The sequence below is a fragment of the Nyctereutes procyonoides genome, unplaced genomic scaffold (assembly GCF_905146905.1).
Source record: "Nyctereutes procyonoides isolate TBG_1078 unplaced genomic scaffold, NYPRO_anot_genome, whole genome shotgun sequence".
NCBI classification, from domain to species: Eukaryota; Metazoa; Chordata; class Mammalia; order Carnivora; family Canidae; genus Nyctereutes; species Nyctereutes procyonoides.
Window position 1 is genome coordinate 10,054,247 of NW_026575052.1, and position 23,974 is coordinate 10,078,220.

The 23,974-nt window shown below is 52.4% G+C and overlaps 1 protein-coding gene across 1 annotated transcript in view; it reads right to left on the reverse strand.

Moving 5' to 3' along the window:
• Positions 1 to 435: 435 nt before the first annotated feature.
• MYOM3 (myomesin 3) overlaps positions 436 to 23,974 on the reverse strand; it is a 48,757-nt gene continuing 25,218 nt past the window's right edge. The window contains exons 17-37 of the mRNA XM_055332767.1: positions 22,178 to 22,299; positions 21,551 to 21,738; positions 21,131 to 21,257; positions 19,927 to 20,105; positions 17,096 to 17,210; positions 15,947 to 16,103; positions 15,180 to 15,289; positions 13,646 to 13,690; positions 12,655 to 12,791; positions 10,886 to 11,030; positions 10,688 to 10,747; positions 10,249 to 10,316; positions 8,963 to 9,073; positions 6,513 to 6,600; positions 5,946 to 5,984; positions 5,595 to 5,703; positions 4,345 to 4,508; positions 4,077 to 4,113; positions 3,839 to 3,861; positions 3,046 to 3,101; positions 436 to 2,095 (exon numbers count right to left, since the gene is read on the reverse strand). Coding sequence (XP_055188742.1) covers positions 1,802 to 2,095; positions 3,046 to 3,101; positions 3,839 to 3,861; positions 4,077 to 4,113; positions 4,345 to 4,508; positions 5,595 to 5,703; positions 5,946 to 5,984; positions 6,513 to 6,600; positions 8,963 to 9,073; positions 10,249 to 10,316; positions 10,688 to 10,747; positions 10,886 to 11,030; positions 12,655 to 12,791; positions 13,646 to 13,690; positions 15,180 to 15,289; positions 15,947 to 16,103; positions 17,096 to 17,210; positions 19,927 to 20,105; positions 21,131 to 21,257; positions 21,551 to 21,738; positions 22,178 to 22,299 — 2,374 coding nt within the window. The 3' untranslated portion in view covers positions 436 to 1,801. The remainder of the gene's footprint in view (positions 2,096 to 3,045; positions 3,102 to 3,838; positions 3,862 to 4,076; positions 4,114 to 4,344; positions 4,509 to 5,594; positions 5,704 to 5,945; positions 5,985 to 6,512; positions 6,601 to 8,962; positions 9,074 to 10,248; positions 10,317 to 10,687; positions 10,748 to 10,885; positions 11,031 to 12,654; positions 12,792 to 13,645; positions 13,691 to 15,179; positions 15,290 to 15,946; positions 16,104 to 17,095; positions 17,211 to 19,926; positions 20,106 to 21,130; positions 21,258 to 21,550; positions 21,739 to 22,177; positions 22,300 to 23,974) is intronic.

The following is a 23,974-nucleotide window of genomic DNA, read 5'->3' on the forward strand; positions in this document are numbered from 1 at the left end:
TAAGTTCTGGGAGGTGATTAAACTTTTAGTGTCGGCTGGAAGGGCCCTCAAAAATGATCCTTCAGCCTTCTTGTTCTACAGATGGGAAACGGAGCAAAGCCCAGAGAAAGGAAAACAATTGCCCAAGAGCACACAGCGAGCTTGTGGCTTCAACCCTAGGTGTGTTTCTCTCTAAGATCTGCACAATTCCCATACTTGTTCCCAGCCAGGGCCAGTCACATTCTCCCCCCATCCCCCTGCACCCCCATGCCCCCATCCCCACCCCCCCACTGCTGAACACCTGGTCTGACTGCCCCATGTAGCCCGGAACACGAACAACTGGGGGTGCAAGTTAATCCACCACGCCTGCGTGCACGTGTAGGTGGCAGACGTAGGAAAGATTCATTTCATCCTCAAGTTCAGAAGCCATTTCAGAAATCAGAGGCAGCGGTGATCTCCCGGTGGCAGGAGTATCAATGATCTTTATTTTATCCTTTATAATATTCAGGGTTTCCTAAAATATTACAACAAACATCTATAATTTTATAAACCTCACTCCCTCCAAATCTTATTTTATTTTATTTTATTTTATTTTATTTTATTTTATTTATTTACGATAGTCATACAGAGAGAGAGAGAGAGAGGCAGAGACACACAGGCAGAGGGAGAAGCAGGCTCCATGCACCGGGAGCCCGACGTGGGATTCGATCCCGGGTCTCCAGGATCGCGCCCTGGGCCAAAGGCAGGCGCCAAACCGCTGCGCCACCCAGGGATCCCCCAAATCTTATTTTAAAAAAGAAGGAAATTGGAGGGCCGTGACATGCCCTCCAATGGGGTCCATTGAGGCCAACCAGTATTGTCACACCAGGCAGAGGCCCTGAGCCGGGCGAGGTCCTGAGGTCATCCACCTCTCCCGCCTGGCACCAAGGCCAGCTAGGCGGCATCTCCCCACCTCCTGAAATGTCCTCCTCTCAATACCATTGCCAAATTGGACCTAATTTTCAGGGTCCAACACCAATTCTGCTGATTCTGCGAAGGTGTTTTAATGCCCACCTTCCCCACTGGGACGAACACCTATCTCCCTCCTCTGACCACTAGTGGCACTTTCTTTGGATCCGTTTTGTGATCCTTATCTGCCTTGTCCTGGAGTCTTTTGTACCCAGGTCTGTCTCTCCTACTGGGCTGAAGCCTCGAGGGTGGGTTGGGCTTCCAGTAATATCCTCTGCCTGGCAGAGGTAGAGCTCAGATCAGTGTTTGCTGAACGGAAGCGAATTGAAAATACAGATTCCTAACGAAGGGATCTGCCCGGGCTCATCAACCTCGGCACCACCACCCTTTGGGGTCTGATAATTCTATGTGGTGGGGAGCTGTGGGTTAGGAGCATCCTTGGCCTCTACCTACTAGATGCCAGCAGACACCCCCGGTTGTGACAACCAAAAGTTTGGACGTTGCCAAATGCCCCCCTGGAAGGCACAGTGCCTCCTGTTGAGAACCCCTGGAATATGGTTTATCAAGGGTCTTTCATAAACAATCCATTGGAGCAGAAATTCCCATTTAGCAGATGAGAAACACAAGGCTCGCACGGAGTTGGACTTGGAGCGGAGTCTTGCACATAGTTCTCCCACTGCAAGTCCAGTGCCGATCCCAATACCCCAAGATCCCTCAGGACCCCAGCAAGGTCTTTGCTTCTGGGCTCCGTGTGCCCACGCCACTCTCACTGCCCCTCCACCCTGTCCTGCATTCCATCCTGTCCCCCACCCCTCCCAACCCAGGGCCTGTGCCAGGCTGTGACCCACTGGTTGACCCTACTGGTCCATGCAGACTAGAACACAGGTGGTGCCTCCACATGCCCTCTCGTCTTCTCCAGCACCTTGGCCTCCTCCCCGTGCTTAAACACGCTGATGGTGACCTGCCCTGTCTCAGAGCCATACTTATTCTTGACAAAGACACCGTAGCGCCCGCTGTCCTCACTGTTGACCCTTTCGATGGTGATGGTGACCTCCGAACCCCTCACTTCCATGCGGTAGCGGTCAAGGAAGGCGACAGGCTGGTCATTCTTCAGCCAAGATATTTCAGGGGTGGGGTCTCCCGAGATGACACAGGTCAGGCACAGGGTCTGTTGGAAAGGACAGGAAGGGAATGCTCAGTCTCCCCTCCTTATAGTCAGCCTTGGCATTCACCTTCGCTCCCCCCAGAGAGCTCCCAGTACAAGTTGCTCCCCGTGAAAATGTATTATGTGTGTTCTACTGTAAGCCATAAAAGGATAACATTAAAGGGAGAGACGTTTTATTTTATTCCCACATCCTCCTCAAATTTTCTAGACTAATACTTAGAATTTCAGACAATCACTACCCTAGCAATTACCTGCCCCAGACTGGCCTGAATTTTGCTTTCTTGCTTTTTGTCGCATACATGCCATTTTATGATTATGATTTTACCATGCAAATAAGACTATGTTGTTTTGATACAAAGATTTATGAATCGGGTTTGTAACCTCTTGAACAAGCTCTAACACAGGGCCCTGTAGTGTAATGGTCAAACACTCAGACTGGAGCACATGCAGACTCTGTGAATCTCAGGTCGGTCCCTTCGAGTTGTGGGACCTTAGGAAAGTCTCTTAGCCCCTCTGGGTTTCAGTTTCCTCAGCTATGAAGAGTGACTCGTTTCCTGTGGTTGCCTTGATGGTTAAACAAACTAAGGTATGTGCATATATATGGAACAGTGCCTGGCACAAAGTAAGCACCATAGGCACATCGGCGATCATTTTCTAGAACGTGAGGCTTGCAGACTTTCAGTTCTAGAGGGGCTTCTAGGGATCATCTACTAGAACTCCTATAACGGAAATGAAAGTTCACAGAAGTCTGTGATGCCCGTGGGCCTGACACCAGGCTCAGCGTCTTCCTTTGTACTACATATGACCAGTGACGTGTGGCCACTTGACCTGGCCTTGGTGGAGCTGGCAAATTTGGTTTTTGAGTCCATGGCGCTACACTGTATCATGAGCTTTGATGGATACAGAGGGAGCAAGAGGGGCACCGCCGGCCACGGGCTGGGGGTGGTCAGTACCTTATCTTCCATGATGGTGGCTACATCTGGCAGGCCTCTCACCACTTTGGCACGATCTGGAAGGGAAAAGAGAGACTCCAGGGATGAATGATTTCCTGCCAACTGCTTCCCAGAATCAGATCCCGCAGAGCTGGGGTTTATTTTTAAGCAATGATTCTTTTCTCTTTTTTCATCATTTTGGGTGGAAAACTTTAGATTTGTTTCCATGTTTCCTTGCCTTCACTAACAGAAGATGGGGACCTACTGTGCTTCTGTTACTGGCCTGAAGCGATCCTTATAATGGGTGGAACCTGGAGGTGACAGTGAGGTGCCCCGGCCCTCAAGAACTGGGAAGGAGGAACTGGCTGGGGACACCCGATGAAGCTAAAGTATGTGGGCTTGGTGGTGGCATCCCTGCTGCTCAGAGGCCAAGCCTTGTTCCTCCAGGGTTGGGACTGTGTCCTGCCTGGACTAGGTGAGGCCCCTGGGCCCCGACAGCCAGAACCAGCTTCAGCTCTGAGGTCGTCCCACCCCAGGCCTCCCCTCGGGAGCCCGCCCAGCCCCGTTCCCATCTTCCCGGCCTTGCAGGCCCCAGCTTCTGCCCCTGACTTTGTCTTCAGACCTGCTCGGTCCACACCCACCACGTCCACCATCCTCGGGCCCCTTTCCATCCATTTGCCTGTGTGCTGCTGCCGCCACGGCCACACAGACCCCACGGGGAACCAGGACTTCAGACACCTGCCCGGAGGCATAAACTCACGGGAAGCTGCCCCAAACTCAGACACGAAAACAACAGCAATGCGAGGGGACTTACTCTTCTCAATGATGGCCAGGGCTCTGAAAGACAGACATGGGAAAAAGGCTCGAGCTGCGCTTGTTGAAGGACAGGCCCGCCTGGGGAAGGGTGAGGGGATGATGTGGGAGGGGCAGAGCTGGCCGGGGCTCCCAGGAGGGGGTCCTTGTACCCAGCTTGCACCACACCCCAAGGGGCAGGATGGACAAGTTGGTTCACACAAGAAATGGTTCACACAAGAGATGCGAGGGGCACTTACTTCAGTCTCTGGTGCTCAGCGAAGGCGTCGTCAAAAGCTGCCGGAAGGAAAGGGGGAGAGAAGAGGCGTGTCACCCTTCAGTCCCTGTGCCCTGCAGGACAGGGCTTCACGATGACTGTTCCTCCACTGTCCTCCCATTCCTGTGGGCTCTCAGGGCAGTGCTGGGCTTGGGTGGGGCGATGGGAGGCCCCCCCACACCCCGCCCTTCAAAGGGCTCTGGGATTTTCTAAACAGGGTTTCTCTGTGGACGGGCAGGTGGACAGCTCACCTTGTCCTGAGAGATCAGTGGAGAGCTGCCGGGTATCCTTCCCCGCGGCTATCTCCAGGGTGTATTTGCCCTTGTCTGAGTCTTTGGGGTCCAGGATGTGGAGCCAGATCTCATCGAGGGTGTTGCCAGCCCTCACCCGGTCACCACTCTCCAGGCGTTTCTCTCTGGATATGAGGACATAGAAATGTTTGACACGGCTCAGCTCACCAGCACCGCCCTGCTCATCGGTGCTGGCTGGCTGGGGGTCTGCAGGCACCCCCTGCCCCAAGCTCCTCTCCTGGGCCTTTGTTTCCAGGTGTGTGGTGCTCCAGTGCTGAGCCTGTATTTGTGACATGTCCTTCAGGCTGGGGATCTAAGGACACGGGGCTCCAGGGTCAGTGCCTACCACTTCCTCCACCCTTGGGGCAGGGGTCACTTCCTCACCTCTTCATTCTGCTCCGCTTAAACCCTTTAGTGTTTCTTCTAACAGTCATCCTTCCCTTGCCCCTAAAAACCACAGAACTCCTTCCTTTCTGTCCTGAAACTCCATTCCTGGAGACACCTGGTCCACATCTTCAGTGTCGTGTCGCAGAAGTGACACCTCTGGACTTGATCACTGGGCTCTGTAACTCTAGCTGGGAAAGGGGCTCTTGGCTTTGGTTCTCACTCATTTGACAAACTTGACCAAGTCGGCCTAGCCTTCTCCATGGGACAGGGGCAGTCATGTCTGCTCTGCGAGGCCGAGGCACGCAAACGATAAGCAGCCCTGGGAAAATAATGCTCGCAAACTGTCTGCGGTCACTTAGCTCCTGGCTGAGTCTCTGTGGACATCTTGTCCATCCTGCCTTCAAGCCCTGGAACTCAGTCAGTCTCTGCTGCACCTCTCCCTCAGCCTGGCTGCCAGAGTTTGCTAAGGTTGCAAAGACCCACAAGGGCCCCGTGACCCACCTGACCTTCTGGTTCTCCCCCGTTCTGCATCCTTCCCTCCCCGCCAGTTCCCAGATGCTGCTCTAAGACAATGATCCTTCTGTGGCCATGGATGTTCTGGAAAAATGATTTTATCACCAGGGTTCCCACCTTTCTTGGGGAACCTCCCTTCTGTTAATTGCTGTTCCCTGTCTCTGACTCCCTCTGAGGACAGTGCAATTGGTGGGAGACCCTGTCTCTGCCAACCCCTTGGGACTGGGCTCTGGGGCAGATGTGCCTGTCCTCCTCCATCCTATACGCCCCCACCCCAGCCTGGCTAGGGCTCCAGGGCAAAGCCAACTTACTTGTGGAACCAGGTGGTTTTCATGTACTGGATATTGTAGTACTTGACCTTGCTGAAGATCCGGATCCCCTCCTCAGTCCCCTGGATTTTCAGTGGGGTCGCAGAGAGCGCTGGAGAGGCAAAGGAGAAAGCCAAGGTCCTTTGGGCAGCACATATGGGGGCCAACCAGCTCACCCCTGCTCTGGGGGTGTGGTGGGGGGAATGCCTCATTGTGAGAAGGCAGGAACTTCTCCCTCAGTCTTTGAGGTTGGAAAATAAACCTATGCCTGGTAGCCGAGCCTGGTTGGAGGTGCCCTGGAGGCTCTTTGCATCAGGACAGGGCTGAGCAAAGCAGGGAGGGGGGCTTGCTTACCACCAATCCTGCCCAGCTCAGTGAAGATGGCATCCAGGGCTGGAGGAAGACAGAGAGAATGATTAGTTGATGTAGGGCCCTCCCAGGGATGTGCCTGGGGTGGGCACGTCCCTGGAAAAGGCTGGTGAAACTCATGGACAGCTCAGAGCATGGGGAGCTCTGTGGGATGACTCCCATGGCTTGGGGGTAGAGGGGGTCTGGGGCACTCCCTGATGGATGGGGCAAGGGGGCACTATGGATGGAAGACAAATGGGTCAGCTTGACAATTTTCTTGAGGCTGGACCAAACAGCCTGATGAGGAGTCTGGGACCCAGGGGAGGGTGGAGGAATGAACTCTGGCTTTGGGTCTTGAAGCCTAGGCTCACTGTGGTACATTGCAGAGAACATAGGTGTTGGTGTCACAGACCAGGCCCCTGTCACTGACCAGCTGTGCAGCCCTGGGGAGGTCACTTGCCCCAAGTGATATGGGGATCCCATAAATTTTACCCCACAGGTCATATCATGTCTCTTGATTCTGTGTGACCTCCTGAGTCCTCCTGGCCCATCTCTAACATTGCCAGCTCCTACCTTCACCTGTGAGGTCCAGTATGGTGTCATCCTCCCCTCGATCGTCAGAAACTGTTGCTCTATAAATTCCCTTGTCCTCTTTGGACAGCTGGAAAGAAGAGAGATGATGGTGTCAGCATGGGTTCTGGAAGGAGTACAAATCAGCCTGGACTCCAGGCCCGCCCCTAGCTGTGTGATCTTAGGTAAAACTCTTCTCACTGAGCCTCAGTGTACCATCTAGAATGGGTGATCTCTAAGGCTCCTTCTAGCTCCAGAGCTCTTCGATTCCAAGTTCAAGGCTTGGTCTGGGCCCAGGGTGGGAGTGAGGGGGAACTGAGGGCAGAAGCAGACACCCCACATTTGGATTCACAGGCAGCTGTGCCAAGCAGAGCATGATGAGCTCTCCTTGCAGGGTAACCTGAGCCACCCTGCTCCCTGGAGGTCCTCAGATGGAGAACCCCGGGGATACCTCTGCCCTTCTCCTGAAGGAAGTGAGTTGTCTTTGGCCCATGACAAGGGGCTCCTTTCTGGCACATGCTCATCATCCCCAAATGAAGTCTGAACTGACACTCAGCAAAGCAAGAACTTGGATTGTGCTTTTGAAGCACCTCCTTCAGGCCCTGGGAAGTGCTCTCTGGTTCCCCTTCCCCTGGAAGGGTCCCTCCCACTACGACCAGGTCCACATAGTCTGTTTTGAGGAAGAATCCAAGGCAGAGACAGCCCTTAATCTGGGGATCACAGGGCTGAACCCCAATAGTCTTCTCTTATGTACCCCTCTCTTTCCCCAGTGAAGGTGCCAAAGTCCCAGCCAAACCTGGGGGAAGGGTGATTGGAGTGACTTCTGACCCCACTCTCCAGCCTTGTGTCTTAGTATGTAAACCCTCTGAGCCTCCGTTTACTCGTCGTAGAATGGTGGCACAATCCTTGCCCTGGCCAGGTGCTGTAGCTGCTGTGAGGATCAAGGGAGGTAACCCTTTGGAAGCTGGAAAGTTCTGTGCCAGTGGGTCGGGCTGTTATAACAAGGCACAGTAGCTATTAAGCACCTACTTGACGCCCAGCTCTGTGCGAGGAGGTGACAAAGGGCAAATCCTGGCCAGGATTTGGGGAAAGACCCTGAAATCATTATTTTCCTTCCCAGTCAGGAAACCTGCATTGGTGCCAGTCCTCCCTGGCACCCAGTGAGGCCACAGAGACCAGCAGCAGGGCAGGAAAGCATGGAATGTTTGAGAACAAGCCTTATGTTTCTATCGTAACCAGACCACCCTCCTCTGGAGGCCAGGAGGAGGTCATGGGCTGGGCAATGGAGCCCCCCCTGCTTTGCTCTGCCCAGACCTGCCTCGCACAGAGCAAGCATTCCTGTCCTGAATCCTAGACCGAACAAATCTTTGAGAGAGCATCCCTTCTTTTAAGAGTTTTATCTTTTTGGGATCCCTGGGTGGCGCAGCGGTTTGGCGCCTGCCTTTGGCTCAGGGCGCGATCCTGGAGACCCAGGATCGAATCCCATATCGGGCTCCCGGTGCATGGAGCCTGCTTCTCCCTCTGCCTGTGTCTCTGTCTCTCTCTCTATCTCTGTGTGTGTGAATATCATAAATAAATAAATAAATTTAAAAAAAAAGAGTTTTATCTTTTTAAAAAGATTTTATTTATTTATTTATTTATTTATTTATTTATTTATTATTTATCAGAGAGATAGAGATAGAGAGAGAGAGAGAGAGAGGGAGAGCACGAGAGTGCACAGATAGAGAGCGGGGCAGAGGGAGAAGTAGGCTCCCCACTGAGCAGGGAGCCCAGTGTGGGGTTGGATCCCAGGACCCCGGGATCATGACCTGAGCCAAAGGCAGAGGCTTAACCCACTGAGCACCCAGGTGCCCGGAGAGAGCATCCCTTCCCACCCATTCATGTAACAGATGAAAACCGAGGTCACAGGAGGATGGTGACTAGCCCAAGGCCACACAGTGGCAGGGCCAGAAATGGAATCCAAATAAAAAGGAAAAATCAGTATTACCATTCCTTCTTTATTTAAGATTTTGCTATTTTCCCCTCCATGGGCTTTTTTTGCATTAATTTTTCTTTCTTTTTTTTTTTTTTAAAGATTTTATTTATTCATGAGAGACACAGAAAGAGAGAGAGAGAGAGAGAGAGAGGCAGAGACACAGGCAGAGGGAGAAGCAGGCTCCATGCAGGGAGCCTGATGTGGGACTTGATCCCGGGACTCCAGGATCATGCCCTGGGCCGAAGGCAGATGCTAAACCACTGAGCCACCCAGGGATCCCTGCATTAATTTTTCTTAAAAAACACTGCATTAAATATTATTAATCTTGCTTACTGGGTTTTTAGTGCCCCTTAAATTTTGCGCTCGAAGTGAGTGCCTCACGTGCCTCACCCTGATTCTGGCCCTGCCCCTGACTCCCTGCCCAGTGCTCCTGGTGCTGCCTGGAGGGTAGGAGACATGAAGCTGGAGCTGCACTTACCTCTTCGATGCACAGAATTCCCACTCCAGTCTGGGGGTCGTACTGACCATCCGGTGCCTCTCTCTTCTGGAAGAACCACTGGAAGTGGGTTTCCTTCTTGGTGTTGGTCGCCTGAGGGAGATGGGGAATGAAGAGACTTCCTCAGACTTTCTCTTTTTTTAACTAAAAACTCAACTCACCACATTTTTCTTTCTTTTCTTTTTTCTTTCTTTCTTTCTTTCTTTCTTTCTTTCTTTCTTTCCTTTCTTTCTTTCTTTCTTCTTTTTCTTTCTTTTTTTTTTTTTTACAAATCTGACTCTCCCCCACTCCCATACTCACTCTTAGCGAATTCCTTCCTAGGTCTTAGATATTGCTTCCTCACACCGTATCTCTTCTCTGGTTTCTGGATTTTCACTTTTGATCTCTTCCCTACTCCCATTTTTCCTTGCTTCTGCAACTTACAGATGCAGGTTAGATGTCACCTCCTCCAGGAAGCCTTCTGTGAAGCACCCCAGGGTGTCCCTATCGTGATTAACCAATTTCTTGCACGTGTCTGGATCACAGCACGAGGGCATGCTGTTTTCCAAGGATCCTGCCTCAGACCCCTGGGCTCCTAGAGGCCTAAGGAGACCTCACTTCTTCATCTTTGTGTCCTCAGTGCCATGCAGAGTATCTGCTGCATAGTATCTGCTTTGAGTTAGCTGAATGGATATGATTCTGGGAGAGCACTCCCCCTACCTTTCCTGCCCTTCTCCAGTCATCTAAAAAGGCTGCAGGGTGTGGAGAAGGAGCCTCAGCTTTGGAGTCAGACGGACTGGGTGAAAACCGTGCTCTAGACTCTACTTCTTACCATGTGGTCTTGAGCTATTTCTCTACCTGTTTTCTGATCCATGCTTATCTCACAGATGATTGTGAGGCAGATGAGCACTGAGCACAGGGTCTGGCAAGGCCCTGTGTCCCTGATGTCCCTGATCAGACCCTGATGTCCCTAATAAACATCAGGGAATCCCTCTCAATATACAGATCCTCACATGCTCCCAGATGCCCAGGCCCTAGAGGACCCTTTCCTGGAACAGCCAGGAGATCTGGCTGAAGGCTGACCCAAACCACACTGATTGGTGGGCTTCTCCAGGGGGTGGTTTTGTTTTCCAGTTAAATGTGGTCTCCCTGGGGCTGCTGCTCCTGGGCGTCAGCCAAGCACAGGAATTTGGGAAAGTGGGCAAGGACGGCCACCGGGCTTGGGGACGAGCCACCCGCTCCCCGCACTGGGCCAGGGGGCAGGGCCGGAGGCAGGGGCCGGGATTTGCCTTGCACGTCAGCAGCACTTGGCAGTCGTCCGTGACCTTCCACTGCAAGGGCTCCTCGAAATGCGGACCTGGGAGCGCAAACAAACACGCCCACCGTCAGAGCTCCAGGCTCCGCCAGGGCGCCACCTGGTGGCCAGACGAGGGGGCAGCGAGGCAGGGGCAGCGAGTGACCGCAGGCCCCGGCGGCCCCCAGCCCAGGCAGGGACTGGGGCGCGGAATTCAAGGAGGCGTCACTCTCAGGGGTGGATCGGCTCTCAGGGGTGTCGCACTGGGTTTTGTTCTTGCACGAGGACCCACCTGGATTGCACCGCAGCGGCCCTCCCTCTGGGCTCTAGTAGCCCACCGCCAGGCCGGTGCCCAGCAGGTGCCCGGCAGGTGCCCAGCACCGACCGCCGGCCTGGTGGCCACGTCGTCCGAACTGCACCCCAGCACTTCTTACCCTGTTTTCTCTTCCAGTCTCTTCTCTTAGCTTCTGCTTTCCTCAGAAGTTTGTCGAAATCTGTGAACACACAGGGAGGAGCTGGCAAGAGCCAGGAGGAGCGCAGGACCTGAACGGGGCCTAGGGATGGACGGGGCGCCCCAGAGCAGACAGCGGGGACCTGGGGGTGGGTGGGGTGGGGGGCGGGGCGGGGCTGACCGTCATCCACCAGGGCCAGGGTGATCTGGTTTTTGGCTTTTCCGTCCTGCAGCTGAGCGGTATACGACCCTTTGTCCTCCTCGGACAAGCTCTCTATGAGCACTTCCACCAGGCCCTTCTCTCGGTCAAAATTGATTTTGCGGTTCTGGGGAGAATAAACCCGGAGATTCTGTTTTGCTCTTTTCCTATCCCAGGAGATTTGTGTGGTGGGGCACTAATCAGGGCGGGCTTGGACGTGGGGAGGGGATGTGTGCAGAGTTAGGAGCCTTCCGAGATGCGAGGGGAGGCCCTGGGTAACTCCGAGGCTTCCACAGACTGGGGTCCACCACCCCTGGGGGCCCTGGGAACACCCATGGGATCCAGCAGGCACAGGAAAGAGTCTTGGGTGCTTGAATCAATTGCGATTCATAATAAGCCCCAACCCCTACTGTGCCACATTTTCTACAAATCCTCACAAAAGTATAAAGGATAATGTTAAAAATGCGTGTGTCCTTGCTACCCAGAATTAACATTCATTTCCATTTTGTCACGTTCTAACAGATCTTAAAAGTCTTATTTTCCACATTTAGGACTGTATTCCCTCTGGGTTTATTTGTATATATGATATGGGGGAGACATCTAGTTTTAGTTTATTTTTCTGTCGGGACAAGCAATAGTCCCAATGCTGTGCACTAAAGAGTGCAGACTTTGTCACGCGTCCTCTACCACGTGCCAAGGTCTTTTTTTTTTTTTTTTTACGTGCCAAGGTCTTGATTAATCTTTTTTTTTTTTTTTTTACGTGCCAAGGTCTTGATTAATCTTTATGCAGAACTTTCACAGCCATTTTCTCATTTGCTTCTTTTGATCCTGGGACAACCAGCCCCATTGTACAGATAGAGAAACTGAGGCACAGAGAGGTGATGAGAACTGCCCCGGGGCACACAGGAGGTGGGCATGAGTCTGACACCCAGCCCTGAGCGCTTTCTCCTTTGTCAGAACCAGAGCCCTTCTCTGTAACACGTATCTTCTGGTGGCCACGGTGCCATCTGGGGATGGAATTTGCAAATCACACGATGGATGTCACAACTGAATTTCTCCTGAGATCGAAACCTCCCATGTTTGTAAAAAGTTGATTACGGGCGGCTCGTGGTTGAATCTAATACAACCTACGCACATGACTTTTTTTCCCCTCCAGAAAAGCAATGTAACACCACGACTGTAATATGAAGAAGAAATAAAAGCCATATGTATTTCAATAGTAGATGCTCCAACATAATCTCACTCATGCTGCCCTGATTTATAATGAACTGGTTTGAATTTAAGAGAAGTTAAGTAAAGCAAGAGGATCAGGAGCTATTTGGTGCAAGAAGGACAGGAAAGTGAACGAAAGAGCGTAGGTGAAGGGGCTCATAGAATAACCCTGTATTCGGTGTATATCAAAACTGTGCAGAAATCCTTTATATTACAGAGTTAGGGTCTAGGCTTGGATAATTATGAGCACGAATGTGAGTTTTTAATCTTAAGAACGAATGGTAGGACATTCAAAAGTGGTGGGTGGCACGAGGATTCTTTATCTGGAGGGTCCCTTGCACCAGTGGGCAGCTAGCCACGAGCCCCCCCCCCACCAAAGCCAGGGGTCCCTCCCTCACCCCACCATTGGGTCAGCCAAAGCATGTGGCTGTTTCTGCAATGTCCACCAGGGGTGGGGCTGGGCTGTGGAGAACCACTGTCCCTAGAGGCCACATCCTCAGGGCAGGGGGCCTCCCTAAGAAGTCTGAGCCCCCTGTTACCGGTGAGCTGAAGATCTCCTTCTCGTTGAAGATTAGATGCAGCTCCGCGGCCGGAGACAACCTTTCTACTTCCAGCCACAGCCGCACCTCTCCTTTTTCGAGGATGTCAACGTTCCAGCCCGAGATCAGCTTGATCACTGGGAGGATGGGAGGATGGGGACACGGAGGGGGTGGGTGGGGCCTCCTTCCCCCCTCCTCACTCCCAGGCCAGCCCCACCTCCAGCGCACCCTGGGCCTTGAGCGTGCAAAGTGCTTGAAGCTCTGAAGGCCACACCACCGGGATGGGGGCCTTAGGAGGGTTTCCATTTCAGCTACTCTAGATAGAAAAATTTTGTGAAGATCTTATTTATTCATTCATGAGAGACACAGAGACATAGGAACTGGCTCCCTGTGGGGAGCCTGATGTGGGGCTCGATCCCAGGACCCCAGGATCACGACCTGAGCCGAAGGCAGACGCTCAACCAACTGAGCCACCCAGGTGCCTCCACTCTAGACAGAATTTATCTCAGAGAAGCATTTGGTGTTTTGAGCATTTTGAGGCCATGCTTCTCAACCTGGCTGGCCACTGGATCCCTGAGGATTTTCAAAAAACACCAATGTCTGGGGCCCATCCCAGAGGTTATCTGATGTGTCTAGGGCAGGGCCTAGGCATTGGGACTTTAGTTTTCAGAGGGATTCCAACGTGAGCCCAAGTGTGTGACCCCTGCTCCAGGGACTGCAGGCTACTCCTCACCAATGACGGGAGGCAGGGGTTTAGAGGATCCCAAATCCAAACTGCTAAAGAGCCAATAATAATAATCATAAGGAGATGAAACCAACCACACAGCCCTCCTCGGTACCCCCTTCCCACCCTGCTGCCTCCCCCTTGCTCATGGACCCTGACCCTCTAGCTCCTGGATGCTCCTATCCTCCGCCCACCCCCCCACCCCCCAGGCTCTGGCTCTCAGCCCTATTCAGCTCTGCTCTGAACACCCCAGGGGGCCCAGCTTACCTGGGTTTCTGATCTCATGGCTCAACTTCTTCAGCTTGTTCAACTCTGGGACAGGAAGAACAAGGGGAAAAAGAGAATGAAAGAGAGAATGAAATGCCTGGGCCGTGGGGTCCATCCCAAGGGACTCCCCCCGCCAACCTGGAGTCACTTGCTACACAGGTGGTGATGATGAGCACTGTGGGCCTTGGCCCCGGAGCACCGAGGGGGATGTGGGGGGCTGCTGCCAGCCACCCCAAGATCAAGTGCCACTTCCTCAGAGAAGTGCCCACCATGTGCCAGGCTCTGCATTACCTCACCAGTCTTCACATAGGGCTGTGGGGCGAACATTACTGTCCACCTCTGAGCACTCCAGGCTCACTGGTTCCTGAGCCCCAGGGTTAACCCACTCTAATATGTTGTCCCGTCTTGAGGGGGGAGGCCCCCCCATCCTGAGCACTTTAGTCTATAAGCCTCAAGGGCAGCTCAGCAAAATTCTCTTCACTTACTGCTTCTGTGTATTAGGTTTATAGGTTTGTGTCTTCTGCTAAGTTGAGCTCTGGACTTACATGAGTGTCTGGTACACAGTAGGTGCTCAGTAAATGTGTGTTGATGGAAGAATTGGCAGGGGTAAAGGCCATACTTCGCTTCCCTTGTAAGCCCCAGAGTCCATAGAATCATCTGATGGTATCTGCATAACGTTCCAGTTGGGGCAGTGAGGGATTATGCTCTCCCTTTACAGAAGAGCAAACTGAGGTCCAGAAAGGTGACATGACTTGCTCAACCTCAAACAGCCAGAAAACTATGGAACCGGAACTGGAACCTGAGCCTGTCTGGCTTCTTAATCTTTTATTTTTATTTATTTATTTATTTCTTAAAATTTTTATTATTATTATTTTTTGGCTTCTTATTCTTAACAAAATCAGAGTCTCCTGTACAATCATCAGGGGGCAATGGGCTGTCCCTCAGTTACTCTGGAGACTGCAGAGCATGAGTCTTGTCATTTGTCAGCCCTGGTCCCAGTTTTGCTTAAATCAAACATGAACGACCCTTGAGAGGCAGCATCTACTCTCTGGTTTGTCACAGTCCCCACTGCTCTCTATTGTCATCCTCATTCTTCAGACCAACTGCCATTTGCAATTTTTTTTTTTTTTTTTTTTTTTTTTTGCCATTTGCAATTTATCCTCACACTGCACTGTTGTATTTCCAGGGCTGCAGAAGAAGGTGAAAGAATGCTGGTACCTTTGCTTTTATCAAAAGTAGAAAAAGGAAAGAGAGACAGGAAGGATGTGAACTCCACCAAGCAGGGATTTTTGGCTGTTGCGCTCACCGATGTAACCCCCAGGGCCTAGGACAGTGTCTGGCACACGCTAGGTGCTCAATAAGTCCTGATTAATCGCCTGCATGACTGAATGGGTGGGTGAGGGCCTACTTCTTTGGAACTTGCTGCTGCATTAATTTTTGTTGCTTCTTGCCAGCCTCTGGGGATGTTTGTGTTTGGGACTCTCCATCAGGGCCTGTCTCTCTGAGGAGGTGGCAGTGGAGTGGAGGGCATTACCTTCCTCCGTCAGCGTGTGGCTGGCCGAGATGTCTTCATCAGCATCGGTGACCACCACGGAGTAGATGCCCAAATCTTCAAGGCCAGGCTCTTTCAGAATGACCTTGGACCTGGCAGACAGAGGGAGAACACAGACTCAGTGAGGTGCCTCGTGCATCGGAGGCCTGGGAGTTGGAGGCTCTGCACCCCAGCCGCACCCCTGGTCATGCTACGGAGCAGGGATGGTTGCCTCCTTACACCTCCCTGGGGCTCTCTGGCACAGGGTCTTCTACTTGCCACACTGCTCTGTCTCTCCCCCCACAGCTCAAGTCATCGTCTGGACAGGGCCCAAGCCAGAGCTACTGGGGGTGGGGGAGTGTGACATGGGGGACATTCGACATCTGGTCCCAACCCCTCGTTTTACAGATGAGGACGCTGAGCCCAGACCTCTTCCAAGAGCAGGTCACCGTTTGTAAGCACCCAGGCTAGAAACCAAATGCTTAGCGTGGCCTTGGAAGCACAGGTGCACAGGCCTTGGAAGCACACGCCATTCCTTGCAGAAGAAGAAGCGCTAACGAATGTTGCCCGGTCTGCCCTTAAATGCACTGTCCCCTCATTTCTCCCTACGGTGGCAGGCAGCATCCTTAGGTGAGGGACCAAGCAGCCCCTGTCAGGCCCATTATCCATGAGTCCCGCCAGGCGGTCTCACCCATGAGCTTCCGGCGACACGCCCGACAACATCTGGGACCTGTGAACCGGGTCCGCCACCCCCCACTCCCCTCACTTACTTGTTAGCTTTCTCCTCGACCCTGACCCTCTGGGGGTCTGGGGGGCCCTTGTAGTCCTTGGACCACTGAAACTCCGCAGAGTCAGGGGCCTCGGGGGCTTCGAAAGCCAAGTAGATAAAGCCTTCTTCATCCACCCCAACCTCGATCTCTCGGGCATCTGAGGGCAGGATCCAAGGGAGGGCACAGGACATTTAGAAGTAATAAGCCAGGTCCTACACCTCCCTGCTTAAACCTTCCATGGCTGTCCATGGTGCTTGAATAAAATAATAAACCCTAGTATCCTTGCGTGGCCTCCAAGGACTTGTGTGATCAGTCCCTTCTCGGCTCAGATGTCACACCTCCTCAGGGAGGCCATCCCTGACTGCTCTGGCTAAAGTTAGCCTCACTCCACCCTACCACCCTGTTCATTTCCTTTCTAGCACTTACTATCCTTTTATATGATCACCTTCACGTCATCGTTTCCTGGCTTACTATCCTTCCTGCCCCTCCCCCATGCTTGAGCAAGGGGCCTTGCTTTCTTGTCACTGCTCTGACCCTGGTGCAATGTGGGTGTCACCAAATATTTGTTGAATGAGTGAATAAGTAGAAGAATGGAAAGAAGATGTGCTTTAGAGTTTGCAGAGCGGAGTGATTCCATCTCATACCAGCTGTGTGCTCAGATCATTTAACTTCTGAGCTCCAGCAAAAATCAGCTCTAAAGTGGGGGCAATGATCCCTCACCTGGGGGCTTGTCGCAAGGGCCAGGGCCGTGGGAGGACCTAGCACAGCACCTGGTGTGTGTGGTAGGAGGGGACCTCAGGAGTTGTGACTGCAAGAGAGACAAAGCCTTGCGTAGCATCTGGAATGCAGTTGGGTATTATTTTAAATATCCACGAAGGGTTGTGTGAGTTTATGAATTTGGCATATGAAAGAATGGAAGACCCCATCAAATAGAAACGTTCATATCTTGGGCTCCCACAGAAATAAACGGGAGTGGGGGGTGGGGGAGAAATAGGCAAGAAGGAAAGGCAGAGCTAGAAGACGGGGAGGGTGGCAGTGGGAGGGGGCCCTGTCCTGATCCACCTGCTTCTCCCGACCCCCGTCTGACCTCCGCTTGTCCCCGATGGCACAGCCTGGCCTTGTGGTGCCGGCGCCTCCGCCTGCCCCTACCTGGCTTGTCCTCCAGGAGTATAGGGTCGGTGGGCAGGGACGGCTGTCCCGGACCTGCTGAATTCACTGCCTGGACCTGGAACACGTAACTCTTCCCCGGCTGCAAGTCAGAGATCTGGGGGTGGGGGTGGGGGGTAGAGGGGTGGGTAAGGGTGAGCACCTAGGACGGCAGACTGGCCCTTCCTACAGCCCTGGCCACAGGGGTCGGGGGTGCAGGGATCCACTCGCCTGTGGAACCCAGTTAGGGCACAGGCCGCCCTGGCGTGGGGAGCGGGCCCAGAGCGCCGTGCTCTGCCCAGGCCCAGTTTGTAGGGGTCCCCGGGCTGGAATCGCCTCCCGCGCCTACGCACCCTCAACTCTGTGCGCCCAAGTCACCAGCTGCCTCGCTCCCTTCCTGCGGCCCATCTCTCCTCTGGCCATCACCCAGGGAGAGGCCTGGGCATCGTCTCCAACATCTTCTTCTCGAGCCCTACACGTCCACCCACCCGGTTCACGTCTTATGTCCCTAACATTTCTCGAACGTGGCTTCTCCTCCCGGCGTCCCAGCCACAGTCCCGATCGAGGCTTCATTTCTGCTCTCCTGGACTGGTCCAGCAGCGTCCGAGATGCTGTCCCTGACCCTGACCCTGGGCCCCTCTTCCCGCTCCACCTTTCCTTCCGCCAGTTCTTCCGAGGTGCCAGTCTGATTGCGTTTCAACCTTCCCACGGCCTTTGCGGGAAAGTTCAGGTTTCCAGGTTTAGTTCCTAAAGGCTTCCTCATCGGGCCTTAGCCTTCTGCATGCCCCCTTTACCCCATGACTCCCTCCAGGTGCCCACGGTCACCTCCTCCGTTCCCCTCTCATGGCTCCACGCCCTTGTCCTTGCTGGGCCCTCTGCCTGGAATGTTCTCCTCTCTTTCTTAGTCTAGCCAATGCCTGTTCATTCTTGACCGCTCAGCTCGGGCAGACTGAGGATTCCAGGAAGGGTCTCTCGCCTTCCTCCTTGGAACTCCCAGGATCCCTTTGCGCCCCCCCCCCCCATCAATGGTACAGTGCACAGCATGCTAATTGCCTGTTGCCCAAAGACCAGGGCCTATTTAGCTTTTTATGTCTAGGACCTGGTTCCAGACGTGGCACTAAGTTGGTGTCAAGAGGTGTTTAGTAAATGACTGAGTGGATGCCAGCCAACGATCCGCAAGGCAGAAGTGGTGCCAAGGGGCCGAGGCCCGCCCAGTCCTTGCCTGGGCCAACCTCTGTGAGGAGGCAGAGGGACTGCCCATCCCGTGTGGCTCTCGGGCCAGCTGTCCAGTGCTGGCTGACTCTCCTGCAGGGAGCCTGGCCCCATGGGACAGAAACTACGGAGTTCCAGAGCATTCCACTGGCCAAGGCTTATCCTCCCTGCTTCTGTGTGAGCTGGTCTTACTGTTATTTTTTCAAAATGAAAGTTTTCATTCTTTCTGAGGATCAGAAAACACACCCTTGGGAAAATATGAAGGCAATAGAGAAGACTATAAAATGAAAAGGGTTAACGCTCCCCTGGCAGCTGCACCCACAGAGGTGACCAGAAATAACAATTTTGTAAAAATCTGTTTAGACTTCGAACTGCACATAAATCATGTAGAAACGTGACATGCACCATGTTTGTTAGTATCTTATTCTTTCCACATTGTTTTGGGCGTCTCCAACTTGCCTTCTTTTCTCTTGGTTGCTAACTGATGGGATGCTAACGGGTGGTCTCGAAAACTGCACCCCCCCACCCCCTAGTGTGTAGTTTTTGCTGCACGAAGTGAGCTGGAGAAGCAAAATGAGTTGGAGAAGATATTCCCCTGTCCCTAGAGCTCCGGGAAACAAAATCTAATCTACATCGCAGAACTGTCCTCACCAGTGTTCCTCCAAACACAGGTGGCCCATGAGACATGCAGGCACCGAGATGGGCGCTGGGAGTGTGGGAGCAGCCTCAGGGACCCCGAGGCCCGGGATTCCGACCGATTGTCTATGGTAGTGGTTTGTGTCTGCTAAGAACGCTTCAATCGACCCTTTGTTTTCCGGCATGGGCAATTTCTGTGAGTTGGTGGAGTTAAAACGACCACCACAGGTGAATAAAATCAAGGATTCTGCTAGATTTCTTACTTATCCCAAGAGTTTAGCCTTTGTTTCTCATTTAAATTAAGAAAGACATATCTGTGTATATTTTTATTAATGTATGTGCTCTCTCTGTATATGCACTATGTTATCTAACATAAATATCCTACTTTATATTCTGCTTTTGCTTCTTAGCCACATATGATGCATATATTCTCATGTCAATACATACACGTCGGTCTACGTCATTGTCTATACCATTGCCATTCCTTAAACACCCATAGTCTTTGCACTACCTGGCACAGGTTTCTGCTTGAAGGACACACTGATTTATTTAAGCAAACCTCCTATTGATGGACATTTGAATTTTTTCCAACTTTTGCCTTTATAAACAATGCTGCAGTGAGCACCGTTGTCCTTAGGCCTTTGCACACTTGCTTCATTGTTTCCCTACAATCCAATCCCAGAAGCTGAATTCCTGGCTCAAGGGATATGCATACCCCAATGCGGACATACCTGGCTGATTATAAGTGAGGGTTGAGGGAGGAGTTTGCCCAGCTTGGAGCAGGTTAAGACAACCAGCCAGCCAGCCCGACTTTCAATTTCCCGTGTGACCCTGGATATGCCACTTCCCCTCTCTGGTCCTCTGCTGACATTAAGTGAGGGCAGTGATCTCTGAGGGTCCTTCCAGCTCTGATGTTCTGTAGTCCTGTACTGTTCAGTGGACGGGAAGGCTCAGGGTGGGTCAGGGGGGAAGAAGCAGGGACTCACCCTCAGGTGGGTGTTAGAGATGAGGTCTGGGGTGACTGGCTTCCATTGTTCAGAGCCTTCCTCTTGGACACTGATGCGGTAGCCCGTGACCGGCCCAGCTCCAGTGTACAGTGGGGGCTCCCACTTGAGCATCAGGGAGGTGGCCCGTACCTCAAACGCCTGCACGTCATACGGGGGGCCTGTGGGAGGAGGGTAGAGGAGGAGCTGGCCAGCCAGCATTGGGCAGCAAGGCAGTCATCAACCTTGTCAAGCTGTCAGCTACAACGGGGCCTGGAAGCGCCTGCCCTGGGCACAGTGAGGACCTGGCAGGCCTTGGCGTCATGACAAAGCTTGCTCTTGGCCTGGGCCTGAAATAGGGTTAACTCTTCAAAATGTGCTCAGCACCACTTTTTCTGGAAGTATCTGTAATCTTCCCTTTCCTAACCCAGGCAGCAGTAATGCTTCTCATATCTTTGGTGTTTTTGTGATTAGTGGAGGGGCCAAGGTGTGACCTCCAGAGTCAGATCACTGGAGTTCATGCCCTAGCTTGACCCTTTCAGGCCATGGGGACTCTGGGCAAGTTATTTAGCTCCTGTGTTCCTGTCACCTCATCTGTAAAATAGAGATAATGATAGTTCTCATAATCCAGTGCTGTTATGAGAATTAATGGCATAATTTATGAACTCTGTTGGTACATGGTAAATACCCAATAAATATCAGTTGTTTATAATTATTGTCTAAAGCATCACACATGCTAGTTATCTACAATTTGCTTGAAAAAACCAACACTGAGCTGAATGGAATGATGGAAGGTTGTGATCCTTCCTTCCTAGATAGGAGATGGGGGCTCACTTGGGGAAATCTAATGGGGTTGTGGGAGTGGCATGTGGGGTGTCGGTCACCCTAGCAATGTGCCCTTGGGGTTTGACATTGGTCTGTGGCCAGAGTCAGAGCTCAGATGGTGTGTTGAGTTAGGGGATAATTTTTGCTGAAGTTACAGGGCCAGATGATGGCCAAGGTCAGGGGTCCTCTAAGACAGGGTTAAGACTATATCAGAGATTACAGGGTCTCTTGGTGGAAAGGGCCAGTGGTCTGGGATCTGGGACCAACAGAGCAAGCTTGGATGCATAGAAAGTTCAGTGATGCTCCTTTCACTGGTTGGACTGGTGGGGAGAGAGGGGGAGCAAGAGCAGGTACTGGACTTCGGCATCTTTAGACCTCTCACCTGGTTGGGGCATTGTCCACTCTTTGCACTCAAACAGGCTGCTGGGTGCTGATAGTTCACCAACACCTGCCCAGTTTGCTGCCCGGGCACGGAACTCATAGAAGTGGCCTTCACGAAGGTTACTGACCTTGAGGAGCAGAGACAGATGGTGACAAATGTGAAAGGTTGTGCTCCCCCCCCCCCCCTCCGCAGAGCTGGGGCCGAAGGGGAAAGCGGTACAGTGACAGGGGAGAACTCAGAGCAGGAAGTCCATGGGGACTTAAATGAGCTCTATCAAGTGAATCTGTACTTGAAAATTAGCCAGATTATTGAGTCCAGGGAATCTGAGGCCTCTCTTGACTTCCGAACCTCCAATAGTGACCTCTGGTCTCCACCTGCATAGTCCAGGACACCAAGCCTGTGGCCCCATTCCAGGCTTACCTTGCAGACCCGGGTGGGGATGGGCTGCTGGTTGACTGGGTGCCAGTCCAGCTCCTCTGAGTCATGCTGGTCCAGGAAGTAGCCCAGGATCTTGCCACCTCCACGACGCTTGGGGGGCTTCCACCCAATGACCATATCATTTTTCCCACAGTTCAGAAGTGCGAAATCATATGGGGCAGATGGTGTGGCTGTGGGGAGGGAGGAGGTAAGGATTGCTGCTTCCTAGGGGTGGCTGGATTGGGCAGTGGGGCCTGAGAGAGCCAACAAGCCTCCTGCAGTGGATGCCCACCCTGCTCTGGGGGTGCTAACTTAGCCAGCAGCATTTGCTGGTAACCCAAACTCTGCTACTTGGAGGGCACCTGGGCCTCAGAGCTAGTCAGATATTGCCCTATGGCCTCAGACCATTGTCATTTCTTCCCCAAAGGAAAGGGTGTGTGTGTGTGTGTGTGTGTGTGTGTGTGTGTGTGTGTGTGGATCAACTCTAGAACCCCCCAGAGGATTTATACTCCCTTGGCCTCTGGGATTGGACCCTCCAAGATGTGGTCTCTCTCGGGCCAGCCCTGCTGTCTGCCCAGCCCAGGGCTGCCCCCAAGAGATGTGCAGGCTGCACCTGCCCTTTGGACTTACCCAGAGCCTGCTTGACCCTGATGGGTTCGGTGATGGCTGAGCTCTCACCTACCCCAGCCTCGCTGACTGATTTGACACAAAACTCGTACTCCTTCCCTGTCCTTAGCCCGGGAACTGTAAACCTGGAAGGGAAATGTGCAAGCTTTCAAGGAGGGCCAAACAGCTTGCAGGCATCCCTGAACTTTCTAGAACAGCCCGTCAGCAGTAGGATTTGACATTTGGGGTCAGTTCTTACCTAAAAGATATTGCCGCTGCCGCTGCCCCCAAAGTGATGCCTGCACTCTGGAGGGTGAAGTTATTAAGATTTGAAAGATTGAAGGAAGTTGGTCAAAGGGTACTAACTTTCATTTATAAGGTAAATCAGTGCTCGGGTTGTAATGCACATCATGGTGAGCACAGTTACTACCATTGTGTGATATACAGGAAAGGTGTTCCGAGAATAGATCCTAAAAGTCCTCATCACAAGAAGAAATCATTTCTTTCTTTTCTTTTTAGCGTATCTATATGAGATGATGGATGTTAACTAAACCTCTGGTGGTCATTATTTCATAATATGTGTAAATCAGACCATCATGCTGTCCGCCTTGACCTCACACAGTCATGTATGTCAATTCTTTCTCAGTAAAACTGGGGGGAAAAGAAAGATTTTAAAGGGTCTGGCTCATTTAGAGCCCACCATTAGAATACAAATATGCTGGGAAAGCTAACCATTGAGGGCCCAGGTAGCCAACCCCTGAGCCGTTCTACCTGGTGCATCTCTAGAACTTTGGGCCTCATCCTTGAAACACAACAGTGGCTCTTATCATGAGTGTTGTGATTCTAAAGCTGGAAGTCGATTTAAAGATCCTCACGGAGGGGCGCCTGGGTGGCTCAGTCAGTTGAGCACCCACCTTCAGCACAAGTCATGATCCCAGGACCTGGGATGGAGCCCCACATCACAGCTCCCTGCTCAGCCAGACATCTGCTTCTCCCTCTGCCCCTCTCCCCATTTGTGTTCTCTCTCTCTCTCGAATAAGTAAATAAATAATTAAATAAATAAAATCTTTAAAAAAAAGACTCTCAAAGATAATCGTCATCCAGACACACTCTTGTGTAAAGAAAAATGTCCTCACCCTGTCCCTTCTTGATAAAACCCTTGATGGCAGACATAGCAACTCGTTCCCCGCTCAGGGACACGCTAACGGGGGAAGCACACCTCAATAAGAGGGATGAATCACCAGGGGGATGAAGCTCAGGGAATTCCTGATCAGGTGAGGCTAGGATGGCTCCCTGGACCAGCCCCTGTTGACAACAGATGATGATGATGATGACAGCTGTGACAGCAGCCATGCGCACACGCCTGGCACTGGCTTTCCCTGTCATCTATGCAAACTCGAGCACTTGTCACAACACCTTCTGAGGGAGGTACGGTGGCTTACCCGTTTTGGAGATGGGGATGAAATTGAATGTTGGGATGTGGGAGGGGCCCTTGTGGATCACACTGTCCAGTTTCTCCCTTTTATAGGTGGGAGGGGGCTCCCCAAGAAGGAAAGAGGCGAGCCAAGAGCATACGGCCAGTTAGGAACTCGACCTGGACCGCTGCCCAGGTGTCCTGAATCCCAGAGAAGAGCCTGCCCTTTTGCTAGTCATCCATTCAGACACTCAGATGGTGCTTGAGCATCTCCAGTGAGAGCCACGTTCTGCGGGGTCGGAGATACGGTGAGGAACAGGACCCCCACAGCCTAACTGGGCTCCCTCTACACCATCACACAGGCAGCACCCGTGGGCCGTGGTGGTTGAGCGGTTGAGGCTGGAGCC